Raw genomic sequence first — 14160 nt, forward strand, 5'->3', positions numbered from 1 at the left:
TGCTGTGTTGTCTGGTGTGTTGCAGGGGGTGGGCGGGGGCAGCGGTGAGTATAGCCACTACTCACAAACTAAAGTCAACGCTTGGCTGAGACGGAAGGGAGGTCGGCTCTAATGGTAATCGTTTCTCCTCGTTTGGGCCTCAGTCGGTCGGCGGCAGCTCAGAGCACAGACGGAGAGCTGACCTGCCAGGGTCCGGGGTCTCGGGACCATCAGGGCCCACAGTGGTGTGTGGGGAGGACGCGGCCAGAGGGTGGTGAGCGTGGAACTGCTGCGCTCTCCTGGGAGCTGCACCCTGCGACCGCGGAGGAAGCACATACTTGGGGGTGGTGAGGCACCGCGCCGACGGTGGGAACAATCCTTGCGGGCAAAAGAGTTCATTTGGCCCAAGCGGGTACAGCGAGTGAGAGCAGTGTTTGCTCGCTTCGGGATTGAGGGAAGCTGAAGAGAAGCCCGGCTCCGCCCTGCCGGTCGCGGGCTGGAGCCCGGCTTCAGTTCCCCATAGCAGCGCGAGCCTGGCGGAGCCCACTCGCGGGTGCCGGGCCACAGCCGCCTCACCTGCCAAACGGCCGGCCACGGTCCAATCAGCGGCGGTCGCTCGGCCGCGGCTGCCATGTTCCCCACTCCGCGCTGTCAATCAGTGTGGCAGCGACCAATGGGCTGCAGGGCCGGGGGTCAGGTGACCTTGGGCCAGCCGGCTCCCCATTGGCGCGCGCTGCGCGGCCTCCCGCTCGGTTTATGTGAGAGGAGTGAGTGATTGACTTTATCAGTCCAAGGACATTACTCTGGAGGCGAAGAGGCTTGGACTCGCGCGGCGAGCGGCGCGGACCGAGCCTGCCTCTTTCTCGCTTGCTGGCTGCGAGCTGGCTCTGCTACTTAGTGCAGCCCAGCCCGGAAGCCCGAGTGGAGGGAGCCTCCTGGTCCCGCAGTTCTGCGCTCTTCGGGAGAGGAGGGGTAACCCGGCCAAGATTGCCAAACTCCACCCTCCACTTGTTATTTTGCTTATTTTTCTTTGTGCGCGCCTGTTAGTTTGTTAAACCAGATCTAGTCCCAGAGTCTTTCTCCTCCTTTCTCCCCTCCTCTTCTTCCCCTCTCCTCCCCCCTCCAGCTCCTTCTACTTCCCCTCCTCCCTCCTACTCCTCTGCAGGAGACTCTCGAAGCGACGGAAAGTTGCAGCCCCTGGTACTGCCTTGGAGGTCTCCCGGCAGTGTCCATCCGCCGCCACCCTTCTCGGACTACGGAACTTCGGAGATCTCTTCCTTCGCCCGCGCCCTCGCTCATTGCAGCCGGATCGCCTGTCCCCAGAACGCCCCACCCATGACGATGCTCCTGGACGGAGGCCCGCAGTTCCCCGGGCTAGGAGTGGGCAGCTTCGGCGCTCCGCGCCACCACGATATGCCCAACCGCGAGCCGGCGGGCATGGGGCTGAATCCCTTCGGGGACTCACCCCACGCCGCTGCTGCCGCTGCCGCCGCCGCCGCCGCCTTCAAGCTGAGCCCCGCTGCGGCTCACGATCTATCTTCTGGCCAGAGCTCAGCGTTCACGCCGCAGGGTTCGGGTTACGCCAACGCCCTGGGCCATCACCACCACCACCACCATCACCACCATCACCACGCCAGCCAGGTGCCCAGCTACGGTGGTGCCGCCTCCGCCGCTTTCAACTCCACGCGCGACTTTCTGTTCCGCCAGCGCGGCTCCGGGTTTGGTGAGGCGGCCTCGGGTGGTGGGCAGCACGGGCTCTTTGCTGGCTCCGCGAGCAGCCTGCACGCTCCAGCTGGCATTCCCGAGCCCCCAAGCTACCTGCTCTTCCCTGGGCTGCATGAGCAGGGCGCCGGGCACCCGTCACCTACCGGGCACGTGGACAACAACCAGGTCCACCTGGGGCTCCGCGGGGAGCTGTTTGGCCGTGCGGACCCGTACCGCCCCGTGGCCAGCCCGCGCACCGACCCGTACACGGCTGGCGCGCAGTTCCCTAACTACAGCCCCATGAACATGAACATGGGAGTGAACGTGGCGGCCCACCACGGGCCTGGCGCCTTCTTCCGTTATATGCGGCAGCCCATCAAACAGGAGCTGTCGTGCAAGTGGATTGACGAGGCTCAGCTGAGTCGGCCCAAGAAGAGCTGCGACCGGACCTTCAGCACCATGCACGAGTTGGTGACACATGTCACCATGGAGCATGTGGGGGGCCCGGAGCAGAACAACCATGTCTGCTACTGGGAGGAGTGCCCCCGCGAGGGCAAGTCCTTCAAGGCGAAGTACAAACTGGTCAATCACATTCGAGTGCACACGGGCGAGAAACCTTTCCCATGCCCCTTCCCGGGCTGCGGGAAGATCTTTGCCCGCTCTGAGAACCTCAAGATCCACAAGAGGACCCACACAGGTAAGGTGGAAGGCAGGCAGGCGCGGATTCACTTCGGCACCGCGCCATTGAGCTGACTTTACGCGTTAGGGAGTGGGGTGGTTGCCAAAGAGGGGCGGCGCCCCGCCAGGGCTGTTCGGAAATGAAGCCCCTGTCAGTATCCCTCCATCTCTTGCCCTTCCCGTTCTGCCGCGCTTTTGCCCATTTCTAACTTCCTAGGCAGACGGCTCTGCGGTCTGAGGAACTAATTGGAATCTTCTCGCGCCCAGGAACAAACTGGCGCCGCCTCTTTTTGTCTCCCTCTCTGGGTTACTATGAAGGGACTCCGAAAGTGTTGAGAGCGTATTGCTTACAAGAGACTTAGCTTTCGGCACACATTCGGGAAAGGCAACCATAGAAATGCTAATGAAAGCTAACTTTCGGTTACTTCCGTTCTTTTTTACCTCTTTTTACCCGTGATTGGCACATCTCCTAATTAAGTGACTGATACTTTTGTCAAACTATTTTTATTTGGAGTTCTATGTTCAATTCAGTCCTCTGGGAGGAAAGCTAAAGTAGCAAAGGCACCACAGTTTTGAGGTTTGTTCAGAACATCTTGTAAAACTGTCTGGGGGCCCGGGATTTATATAGTTTTCTCTTTTCGTACGTTAAGTACGATGACCCAAGCTTTTTAATACTGGGCTTAGGAAAACCGTTGCATTTGAAAGAGGCAAATTAAAAGGTACAAAGAAGGAACTGAACTGAACGGGGTTGTCCCATTCTCGGTCTATTGTCCCTCCCGGGCTTCGTTATATCGCCGAGGTAGCGGCGGAACGTGGCCGTGCGTTGGGAGCCCTGGGCCAGGTTGTGTGGAACCACAACTTAGGGGAAACTTTGGAGGAGCCAGGGGCTTTCCCATCCTGCGCGAGAACAAAGGGACAGGCAGGTTCTGGGCCGGCCCTGCCCTACCCCCGCCCACCACTCCCCAACCCAGCAGGCTCAACCAGCGCTCTCCATTTTTCTCCAGGGAAAAGAGATGCCACAGCCGCCCCCAGTCGGCGCTCCCTCTCCGGGAAGATCTCCGGGCGCTCTGTCTCCCGCTGCTCAACTCAAGGAAGCTCCATGCCCTGACCATATTTCCCCCACTTTGCGTTTTTGCCTTTTGCAGGTGAGAAACCTTTCAAATGTGAATTTGAAGGCTGTGACAGACGCTTTGCCAACAGCAGCGACCGCAAGAAGCACATGCACGTGCACACCTCCGACAAGCCCTATATCTGCAAAGTGTGCGACAAGTCCTACACACACCCGAGCTCCTTGCGCAAGCACATGAAGGTAATTACCTCTTTATTAGCGGTCGGCGGTTTATAAATACTCGTCCCAACACTGGGCGGCGGAACAGAAGCGCTTGCGCTGCCAACCCGGTGTCCTCCACGTTAAATCGTATTTACTCCAGCGGTGACACCTTGAACGCATTTTGGGGACCCGGAGGGGGGCGGGGGCGAGCACTGTGGGGTGGAGGAGGGAGCGCAGGGAACAATCGGTTGTTTACTGGGAAGCTCTAACCGAGCTCGCCAGGGCTTGAGGTTGCTGTAGCTGTGCCTCTTCCCGGCTCATCCCGCAGTGGGAACCAAGAGTGCCCGCGCCGAACCCGGCGATGGGTGGTTCGTTTGCTCTTCGGCTTCTGATAAAACAATAGGGCCAAGGAGCGCTGTCTGATTCCCACACCTTTCTCTTTACCTGCTTTCCCAAGCCCAAACGGGCTTGGTGAAACCTGGGCCCGGAGTATTTTATAGGCACCAGAGGCTAAGTGCTTATCCCACTCCATCTGCGGAGAAAGCATTTTTGAAGAGACATGAATAAAACAAGAGTGCTTTATTCCTTTTCCATAATGCCAATACTAGGACTGAAACTGTTTTGTTGGCGAACATCTCCGGGTTTTCTAGACATCGGTAATATGGAAATTAAAAACGAACAAAAATCAGCGTTTCACTTTTAAGTGGGTCACTGGGCGGTCTTGCTCTTACAGTGCTCGAATTCTGCTCTTGTTTTTGCTTGCACAATGCCAGTTGGAATTATATTCATTATAATATATACATGTTAATTTTAGGTTCATGAATCTCAAGGGTCAGATTCCTCCCCTGCTGCCAGTTCAGGCTATGAATCTTCCACTCCACCCGCTATAGCTTCTGCAAACAGTAAAGATACCACTAAAACCCCTTCTGCAGTTCAAACTAGCACCAGCCACAACCCTGGACTTCCTCCCAATTTTAACGAATGGTACGTCTGAGGACAAATACAAACACAAACCCTAGAATGGACCAAATGTATTTTTAAAAAACTGAGACCAATCAGATGGAAATGGAGTTTTAAGGCAAGAGGCCATATATAGGGCTGCATCTTGTTCATTGTAATTGTCCAGGAAGGTTTCTGAGTAAGATCCAAAAGTAGCCATTCCCTTTTCTCAGGATTAGGAAATATGTTTTGGCATTTGAAGGATTTCTTTTTTAATATTTTCACTGCTTTTTCCTCCCCTTTCTCTTGCTCTCTGCACACCCCATCCCTAAACTACTTCAGTTCATTTTAACACTTGTCCTATTTCTTGAGAGGAAGTTATAGACGGCTTGGTGGTGGTGATGTTAAACTGATGGAAATTCTTCGCCTTAGTGGTGATTGTTTAAACTCTCACAGTCTTAAACCGTGCCAAAGTCCTGTTATGTCTTGAACTTTTCCTCAGAGCATTACTCTTGTGAATGTATTTTTGTCTAATGGGGTCAAAACTGTTGTTCAGTATTTTTTCAGGCTGAGGATGTGATGTTACTCTACACAGATTGTGACATTTAGTATTCAGTTGCCTTTTGTAATAACTTTTTTTGTAAATACATATCCATTGATGCCATATTTATCGTTGTAATTTAATTATTGCTACAAGTGCCGGGAACTGAACAATATTTATGGATAAATGTTTTCTAACAAATTCTGTACAGCTTTTGATTATAACTGCTTTAGCATTAAATTTTATTGTTTTGAAAGAACAAAATTTACAATTTTTGAACCTCTGACTCCTTTCTCTTGTTTTGTAACAGCCTCCTACAAAGAGGAGACGTGAGCAAATGAGTCTTGTATGTTGGTATTTATAACTCACTCAGATCCCTTTTTTAATTGTTAAATTATTTTTCTATTGCAGTATAGATTCCTTACAGTGTTAGTTTCCATCTGGGAAGACCCTCCTTTCTTTATCTCTAGCTCAGATAGTTGTTTAACTGCGAGTTTAAATGTGTTTGTCCCGAATTTTCAGCATGCAAATCAAATATTACTGATCAATTCAGTTAGTGACCATGACATCTCAATCTTGTACTTCAAAGACTGAAAACCTGGATTTAATCACCCCTGCCCTACATATATAAACATAAGGTAACCTAATGAGTTTTATGTCCCTTAGTTTATTATCTCACATAAAAATGAGCATTGCAGCAGGATGCATGTCTATCGAAAGATCACCCGTATACCTATATATATTTGTATCTATGACTTATCTATCTGCCTATCAAATCTATCTAGCTCTCTATATATTTTAAAAAGTAAGCGTATGTCTGAAACCATGGTGATGAGTAAAGCCAATTGAGCGGTGCTTATGGTTAAAGTGCTTCTTAAAAAAAACATAGTCCATTAACAATTTTGGAAGGCAAAGTCTGAATCGTTTTGCTGTATATAGTTCAATTCATAATTTTCACAATTATTCATAACATTTTTATAGCGGTGTAATAACTGCAGCAGTTCTGAAATGATATGGAAAGAAACACTTGCAAAATATGTATTTTTAAAGTTCACGGTTTGTAGGCAAAGATGTTAAGAGCATTGTTTCCATTAAAATCAATAATAATGAAAAATGGTCGTTTGCTTTGTGATATTAACAATCCACTTAATCTTCAGCGAAGCAACTCATTTGGACAAACAGTTCTTTTACATTTGTTATATGAAAAAGAAACTGATTACTATTTGGGGAGGTTGGAATGTGTAGAGTATTGAGAGACTTTTTATTATTAATTTAGGATGTTCTTTAATATTGAGATCCCAATCTGTACATGAATAACCACCTTGCAAATCAGTAAATAGAATGATGGAGATAACGAATTATAAAGAATTTAGAAATATAATAATAGGCTTAAGTACCTCCTCTTGAAGGGGCAATGCTTCAGGTTTTTTGGTGGCAGTCAATTTGATATTTATTATACGTAAACATTTTGCATTCTAGAATTTTCTTTATTGTTATTTTTGAAGAAATAAAGTCTTGGCACATCTTATTTATGTTATAACATTTTTTTTGTTTTTGGTGCCTGATTTTTTTTCATGTTTAAATAAATCAACCTTAAATTGAAATGCTCAGAGAACCGATGATTAAATTTTGATTACCTTGATACAGTTGAAGCAGGCTATTTTAAGTTATCTACCAATCTTTATCAATAGTTAATTATTGACAGTTTCTAATTGCTAATTGGATACAACTTTTTGTTTGTGGAGAATTGGGTTGGGTTTTTTTTGTTTTTTGTTTTTTGCCCTTTCCACCACCAGTAGACAAGGCAAGGGCCTGCATGCCGGGAACAGAGATTTGGGATGACTTCACAGGTGATGAGCAGGTAACCTGGTCAGTCTACCACTCCTCTCCAAACATTCCAGTCTTGACCTTGACATTCAGGGTGCTAGACCAAATTCCTGTTTCAAGATTTTTCCTTCACTTCAAAACAGTGTTTTAAATGCTCAGGAAGTTTTCAGAAAATGTATATTCATAAGATTGGTTCTAAATGTGTTCCATCTGAAGTCTAAATAGTGTTTTTCTTTTGAAATATTCATTGAACTTCAACAGTTTACTGTTTTCTCCATTAATTCCATTTCTGCCCCAACTTAACCTAACCTTAAATGAGAGTAAATCTGGTTGGTTGCCAGATTCTCTCAGAAACTTGCTACTCCCCCCATTACAATATATTAAATGTCTCATTAGGATACATAGTTTCATCCTTAGGCTTGAACTTATTCTATCATAAAACTTTACAGTAGAGTATTGTGTACTAAGGGAAAATGCCAATTATTAATGATGATAACCAATATGTAAAATGTAAAAGTTTTGTCCCTCTACACGATTTCCTCTAATTTGGTTGTAGTATCATATTTCCGAAATAGTCTATGTCCTCTGCCCTTGTCATTTGCAAAGAAAAGCTTACTCTAGTAGAAAACTTTTAACAGATTTTCTTCCTACAACCTGGATCTGACTCTGGGAGTGCATATTTACATTCTTGAATTTTCATTAAATACCTTAAAGAATAAGTATTCCTTCCCCCACTCCAACAACAACAAAAAAAACCCCTTGCAACCCTAAAGATGGGTCAGCTGGAAACCATGAATGTTAGTTAGGCTCTTAGTGATCTTCTTGCACCTGGTAAGACCTTTGTTAAAAGTCCATTATCTTTTTCAAAATGGGTGGTTTAGCTTAAGATTTCTACTGTTAGGTAGGGGAAGAGGGAAGTGCCTATTTCCACGCAGTCAGGACAGAAGTATGGCCTTCCTCCAGTTTGGAAGGTTAAAGATCGGAGTCCAAGCTAAGGAGGGCAGTCAGTCATAGCTACTGCCATCAGGGACCGCCTCTGTTCACAAAGCCTATCAGGAAAGTTGTGTTCAGGACTTCCTCACCCCTGCCCCTTCTCGTCGCCTACTGTCTCCTTGCCTCTTCGCCCCTAGCTCCCTCTCCTTCCTATAAAACCCTTCAAACGAAAAAAGTCTAAGGGTCTCTTTCCACTTAAGTTTCTGAAAGAATCGCCACCGGCGTCCCTGAAAAGCGGTTCCCCGCTTAGCCGATAGGGTTGGTTTTCTCCCAGGCTGTCTGACCCTCCAATCTCTAGTCGTCTTTGCCCCAGCACGAGACCAGGCGTATTGGAAGTAAGGGCTCCTGCTCGGCGTTCTTCAGGCCCCTCGTTGGGGCGCCCAGGTTCTCTGTGCACACGGCAAGTTATCGCAAGTCCCTATCGAAGGGCGGGTGAGGGGGGCGCTTGAGGGGACCTCATTTCCTAGGGTCAATTCTCTTGCGGTCTCGGCCCGCTGACCCTTTGACCTCCACCTACAGGGCCCTTGGCGGCCGTAAGCCGGCGGTCGCCCGGGCTCCGAGGACGCTTCGCGCCCCATCGCCTCCCGGCCTCATTAGGCTGGCGGGCCTGTAAAGCAGGAATCAGCCGCTGCCTAATCCGGACCTGGGGTCAATACGAGCCCAAACAATGGTGAGATCCGAAGGCCACAGCATAGCGCTGGCCGCAAGCTGTGTTCCATTCATTTTCTTAAAGGGGAAAGGAGGGGCGGCGAAGGGGAGAGGTACTGGTACACCCAAAGGCCGCTCTGGGTTCCCGGGGCTCTTAAGCGAGCGTCCTCTCTGCTGGGCCCTCCGGCCTCTTCGCACTGCTAGGGATTGGAAGGGGTGCGAGGCCTGGTCGGCAGCGCGCACGAGGGGCTGTCCCCGCTCGGGGAACAGACTTTGAAGTGGGTTTTTAGCGCACACAAATGAGAGCCGGGCCAGGGCAGGAGCGGGGACCCGCTGAGAGGAGGAGGCTGGGCCCGAGCCCCAACCCCTCCCCCGCTCCCCGTCGCTCCGGCCTTTTCAAGCCACGGCCGGGGACCCGCCGCCCCCCACCCAGTTCCCGCGCCGCGCGCAGGCGCACACTCCTCAGCCGTCGGGTAGGATTTTGCTGCGTGGGGTAGGGGGATTGAAAGCGTCTTTGCAGCACGCCGCGGCCTTGGCTGAGCTAAGAGGGAGGGGAAGAGAGGGATGTGGGAAAGGGGGGTTGGTTTGGGGGCAGCTCTCGAGTCGCGAACATGGCGGCCGGATGCGAACCCCCGCGGAGCGCAGCAAAGCGCGGTCTGCCGAGCTGTTGTGTGATTTAAACTCCCTGGTTATATTCCTCACTTCTGAACGCCTCACGGGAGAATGTAGGTTGTGGCAGCCAAATGCAAAATTGTTTTTTTTTTAAAAAAACGGAAGCAAAGAAGTTCTTCCAGGGCATTCTGGGAGTGGGAAGTTGGCGAGCCTTCTTGAGATTGGGGTTCCCAGGAGACTTGGACCTGAAACCCGCCAGAGACCGACCCACCTTCCCATCCTGAGTTAAAACATTTCCCTCCGACCTTCATGAGCGGGGAATGCCATTTTGACTTATGCCTGAGTCAGAATTCCAGAGCACCTTCCAGTCCCTAAAAATGCCAATGAGTGGACACTTTGTTCTCTTCTAGGACAATGGTGGGGCCTGTGAGGGAGGAACTTAAGGCACCATTTCCAAATGAAATGCCCCAGCTTATCGACCGAGACGTGCCATTTCGAGTTCGAACCAAACACGTTGCTCAGACCCCTGTTTTCTGCATATCTCAATTAAATGTAGGCCTATGAAAAATGGCAGCTTTTGTGTGTGTTCTAAGAACTGGTGGTCTTAGGTTAAGAAAAAAGCCACAATCCCGTAAACTTTAATTCAGCTTTTGCACAACTGCCTTTATGTTGCATGTGAAAGAACTTCTGGTAGCTCTGAGATCTTGAGCTCTTGTTTCCTCTGCAGAAAAATGCTGCGGATTCACCTTCAGAAGTGTCTCTCATAAGAAAAAAAAAAACGTGGGATAAAACAGTGTAGTTATTGACTCCTTGGATCCTCTGGTAAAATAAGCAGCACGAATTCTTTCAGGTTGCGTGTTCCTGAAGGCCAACAGCTAAACGAAAAAGCCACTTCGGGGCTGCCCACTGTCAGGCATTTGGGCTCTCGAAGGTATGGGGTAGTTCCTGTGGACCACCTTGGGGAGGACCCCAGGTGGGTGGGCAGGTCATTAGCAAAGCTGGCCCAGATCTGGGGGAAATGTACAAAACAGTGCTTTTATCTGAAGAGAACAATTGATGGGGTTGTCTTTCCTCCTTTTCACTGCACAAAGAAAGAATAAGGCTTTGGAGCAAGAATTTGGAATATGCATTTAAGTTCTCGTGCTTTGCATTGGAAACCTCTGGGCAATTAAAATAAGCATGCTCTGTAGTATTTTCTGTCCTTATATGTGATTCCTTCAAGTCAATGGGGCTGCAGACAGTTTGGAAACTTGTTTTGAAATTGCCACCAAACAGATTTATCTTTCCCTTTGGATGAAGTTTCCTTCTTTGGCTCAGCCATTCCCCTCCATCCCCTCACTGAACTACAGTTTTGACAACCTTGAGAGATAAAAGGAAGTACATGATACTTGCTGTATACTTTATTTTTCATGCTGTAGTTTGAGCTTTTTTTTTCTGGTTAAAGCTCTTGGTACCAAAAATGTGGAAAGTGAAAAGTTAATTGACTTGAAAAGCTTTAGTTAATGGTAACACAGTTTGCCTCTTTAAGAACTACAGAGCCCAGATCGTCTCTTAAGTTGACTTTAAAATCAAGCTAAAGATGCACTGGTCAAATGTCTCCCCTGGATATCTGCGGTGTTCTTTGGGTCATTTGATATGGTAAAACTCTGGTTGATTTTCCTAGGAGTTATATGAAAGGAATTTCTGCAAAACTGGATGAATGATAAATTGGTAGAAATCTTATATTTATTTGAATGACGATTCCAAAGGGCATTGCTTTTCCCGCTGAGATTTGGTTTCTATGATAACTATTGAAATATACAGCTTGAAAAACAGTTTGCAGAAAGCATTTAAAGGAGGGAGTGTTCAGAGCATTTGGACTAGTAGTAATTTAACACATGAGCAAAACTTCTTTAGAAAAAACTTTCTTTGAATAATATTCGAGAAACTTCTGTTAAAAAAATCTGTTAAAACTACAAACAATATATTTATTTAAAAATCATCTACCGAAGCATACAATTTTATATATTTTTAATGTGATAACAGTTCAATCTGTTTACAAATCTTTTGAATAGAGAGCAATGTGTACTTTACGTGTAACTATGAAAATAAACTTCACCAGCTTGCAAGTTTATAATGTTTGATCTCTGATAGGGCATATATATTATCTAATGTGTTTTATTAAAATACAACCTATATAAAGACCATTTGAACATAAGGTGTTAAAAATAAAAGATTCCATTGTGTTTTATTATAAACTAGCATTTAAAACAACATAGCCAGTAAGATTTTTATGAATTTTTTCTAAGTAAATGTAGCCTGTTTTGACCTATCTGCAGTTCACTTTTTGTTTTTTTGCCAGTGTTGTCCTGCTTGGTATCCGGGACAGTCTCTAATTCCTGATGAAGAACTTGATACTGACGTTGGTATGCAGCAGCCAGCCCTCCATAATACTACCTATGCTAAATGCAGGGTTAATGCCGAACCTACTGTGCAAGAAATGATTTACTGATGAGGTTTCCAAAAAAAAAAAAAAACCCACACCAATTTGATTGTCTGTTACCTTGAAGTGATCATTTTAAGAGTAGTAGCTTATTCCCTAGGTATAAAAAAGACTATTTTCTTCTTTTGGTATATTTCATTTTGTGTTGACCAATCATTTGTAAAATGAAAAGCAAAAGAGTCCCCCCCCCACCACATTATAAATTGGAGGATGGAGGTGAAGACTGGTCTAATTCATGACCCAGTGTGTATTATCTCATATCTCATGCATTGTGTTGACCTTGTTGAAAATCTCTTTCAAATATCTGCATTCCACATATAGAACTGAAGTGTTTAAAACTAGAAACATGAATGTTTGTTTTATTAATTTCATATGTTCATGTTCAAAAAGCAATACCCAGGGTCCCTACAACTGTTGTTTGACTTAAATAAAACCATTTAAATTATTTTTTGTGATTATTGTTTTATTACAGTGACAAGTATAGCCCCTAAATAACCTTGATTAACCTGTTGAATTGGGACAATTTGTATTGTATTCACATTGCTCATGATATATAGCTAGGCTTTCAATGAGCAATAAATGGGAATAAACAACCCTCTGAACAAACCCCAATCATTTTGAGCTCACAGTGTTTTCCTGGAGGGACTCAGATCCAGGTGCTGGGGAGGTCAGGGGAAAAATTCAGAGTCAGGGGTTGATTAGGGTATTTAGAAGAGAAGACTGGAGGAAAGAGTTTGGAAGAAAAAGAGCATTTGAACACCACTATTTGGGTAGGAAAGAGAGGGAAAGACAAAGCTGAAAATAACCTTAAAGGAGAAAGGAGGTCCTTTGGAGAGGAGACATTGCAGCATAGCATATTACATGTATATTATTCAGAAGCCTCAAAGAGGTTCTTGGGGCAGACAACTTGCAACCATTGATTAGAACACAGAGAATCGTGGAATATAGGTGTTATTAAAACATGAGTTGTCATTAACTGTAGTGTTAGAGAAGATGAAGACACTTCAGAGAATTTCTTGGAACTCTAGATACTTGATTTCTCATTTTAAATTTAATATCTGTAATCTAATCTAATCTGTGAGTAGCCATCATTCTATTTATTTGACATGATTATGCCATGATGAGGTACTGTAAATTGAAGCCTGAGAGAGTATATTGCTATTGGTTCTTTACATCCTGTTTTATTAAAATTTCTGCTAAGTAGACTGATGATACTGTAATTTTTAAGTAGAGGGAAAACTACTCATCTCTCTTTGATTTTCATTGTCCGTTTAGATTGAGAGTAGGAGTACTGACCAGTCAGGAAGGACTATGATTCTTTGATTCTTATCTCCCTAAAACTTGACATTTTTATATCCCCATAATGATGTTGGTAGAATTTTTTGTGTTGTTTTATTTTTAAGAACAAGAACTGCGTTCTTTCAGACAGGCAGTGGAGTATTATAATGGGATTATTTAAAAAGCCTTTGGAAAAGTAAACTACAAAGTTGTGCATGAGTCAGCTGCACTGTGATAATAATACCTCCTAGGGTTATTCTAAGGATTAAACAAGAAAATGTCCATAAAGAGCCTGGCACAGAATTGTCCCTGAACAAATGTTAATTCCCTTCTTTTTCTCTTGCAGGTAGCTTTTTCGTTGTTGCTTTTGGGTAGTTTCTTATTTTTAACGTTTTGGAATACTTTACTAAAAACATATAGTGATTTGTACTTGGGTGCAAACTAATGCAGTTTTTGGAAAATAGATGGAGACTTAAGGGAGTATAAGAAGTACTGCATTTCATAAGCATAATCACTAGATCAGGCATGTGAGCTTATGAACATTGCTATGAATATTTAAACACATAAAATTAAAATGTTATTAAATGTCTGTTCATTATCTTCCAATAAGTACATTTATTCTTAGATAAAAATAAGTTGTGTACTTAAAATCTGAAAACATAATAATTTAATGGTTTACTTTTAATTTGATAAAATTTTACTTTCGTCAATAGCTTGATTATCATCATATTTAAGTTAAATGACAATTTTACAATGTGAAAATTGGAATTAGAATTTAACAAAAAGATTAAATCTTATGGTATCTTTAATTATTCAGTCTCCCCCTACTAAATTTATGTTAGTATTATGCAGGTGTGACTATAGAGTAATGATACTGATTTTCTTTTGAGGCTTGGAAGCTAGCTCTGAAAGCAATTCCGAAAGAGAAATCCCTGAAATGTTTTGACTAATGTCAGCATCCTTGGAATAAGCTTGTGGACTCCCTAGATGATGGCCTCACTTAGGATAAAAAAGAAAAAAAAAAGAAAAAAAAACAGCCACCAGTCTTATTAGTTTACAACCATACTTTTGGTTTTATTATGTTTTAAAAGGATATCTTGATTATTTTATGTTAATAAAACTAAGGCTTGACTGAAAGTGTAGGAATGTTGAATGTATTTTTTCTCAGTTATAGATCTATTTATGCAGTGAAACAAACCAAAAAACAAC

General features: G+C 45.1%; 1 protein-coding gene across 2 annotated transcripts; it reads left to right on the forward strand.

Moving 5' to 3' along the window:
* The first annotated feature begins 762 nt into the window (after positions 1-762).
* ZIC3 (Zic family member 3) lies at positions 763-12118 on the forward strand. 2 transcript variants are annotated; one of them, XM_023524568.1, is made up of 3 exons: positions 763-2380; positions 3507-3670; positions 11533-12118. In XM_023524568.1, the coding sequence occupies exons 1-3, from the start codon at positions 1315-1317 to the stop codon at positions 11680-11682; spliced, it is 1380 nt and encodes a 459-aa protein (XP_023380336.1). In that variant the 5' UTR covers positions 763-1314; the 3' UTR covers positions 11683-12118. The 2 variants fall into 2 exon arrangements, with proteins under 2 accessions (XP_023380336.1, XP_011380726.1); XM_011382424.1 differs by lacking the exon at positions 11533-12118 and adding an exon at positions 4446-5386 and having other exon boundaries at positions 816-2380.
* The last annotated feature ends 2042 nt before the right edge of the window (positions 12119-14160 follow it).

This window comes from Pteropus vampyrus, unplaced genomic scaffold (genome assembly GCF_000151845.1).
Source record: "Pteropus vampyrus isolate Shadow unplaced genomic scaffold, Pvam_2.0 Scaffold472, whole genome shotgun sequence".
Classification (NCBI taxonomy): domain Eukaryota; kingdom Metazoa; phylum Chordata; class Mammalia; order Chiroptera; family Pteropodidae; genus Pteropus; species Pteropus vampyrus.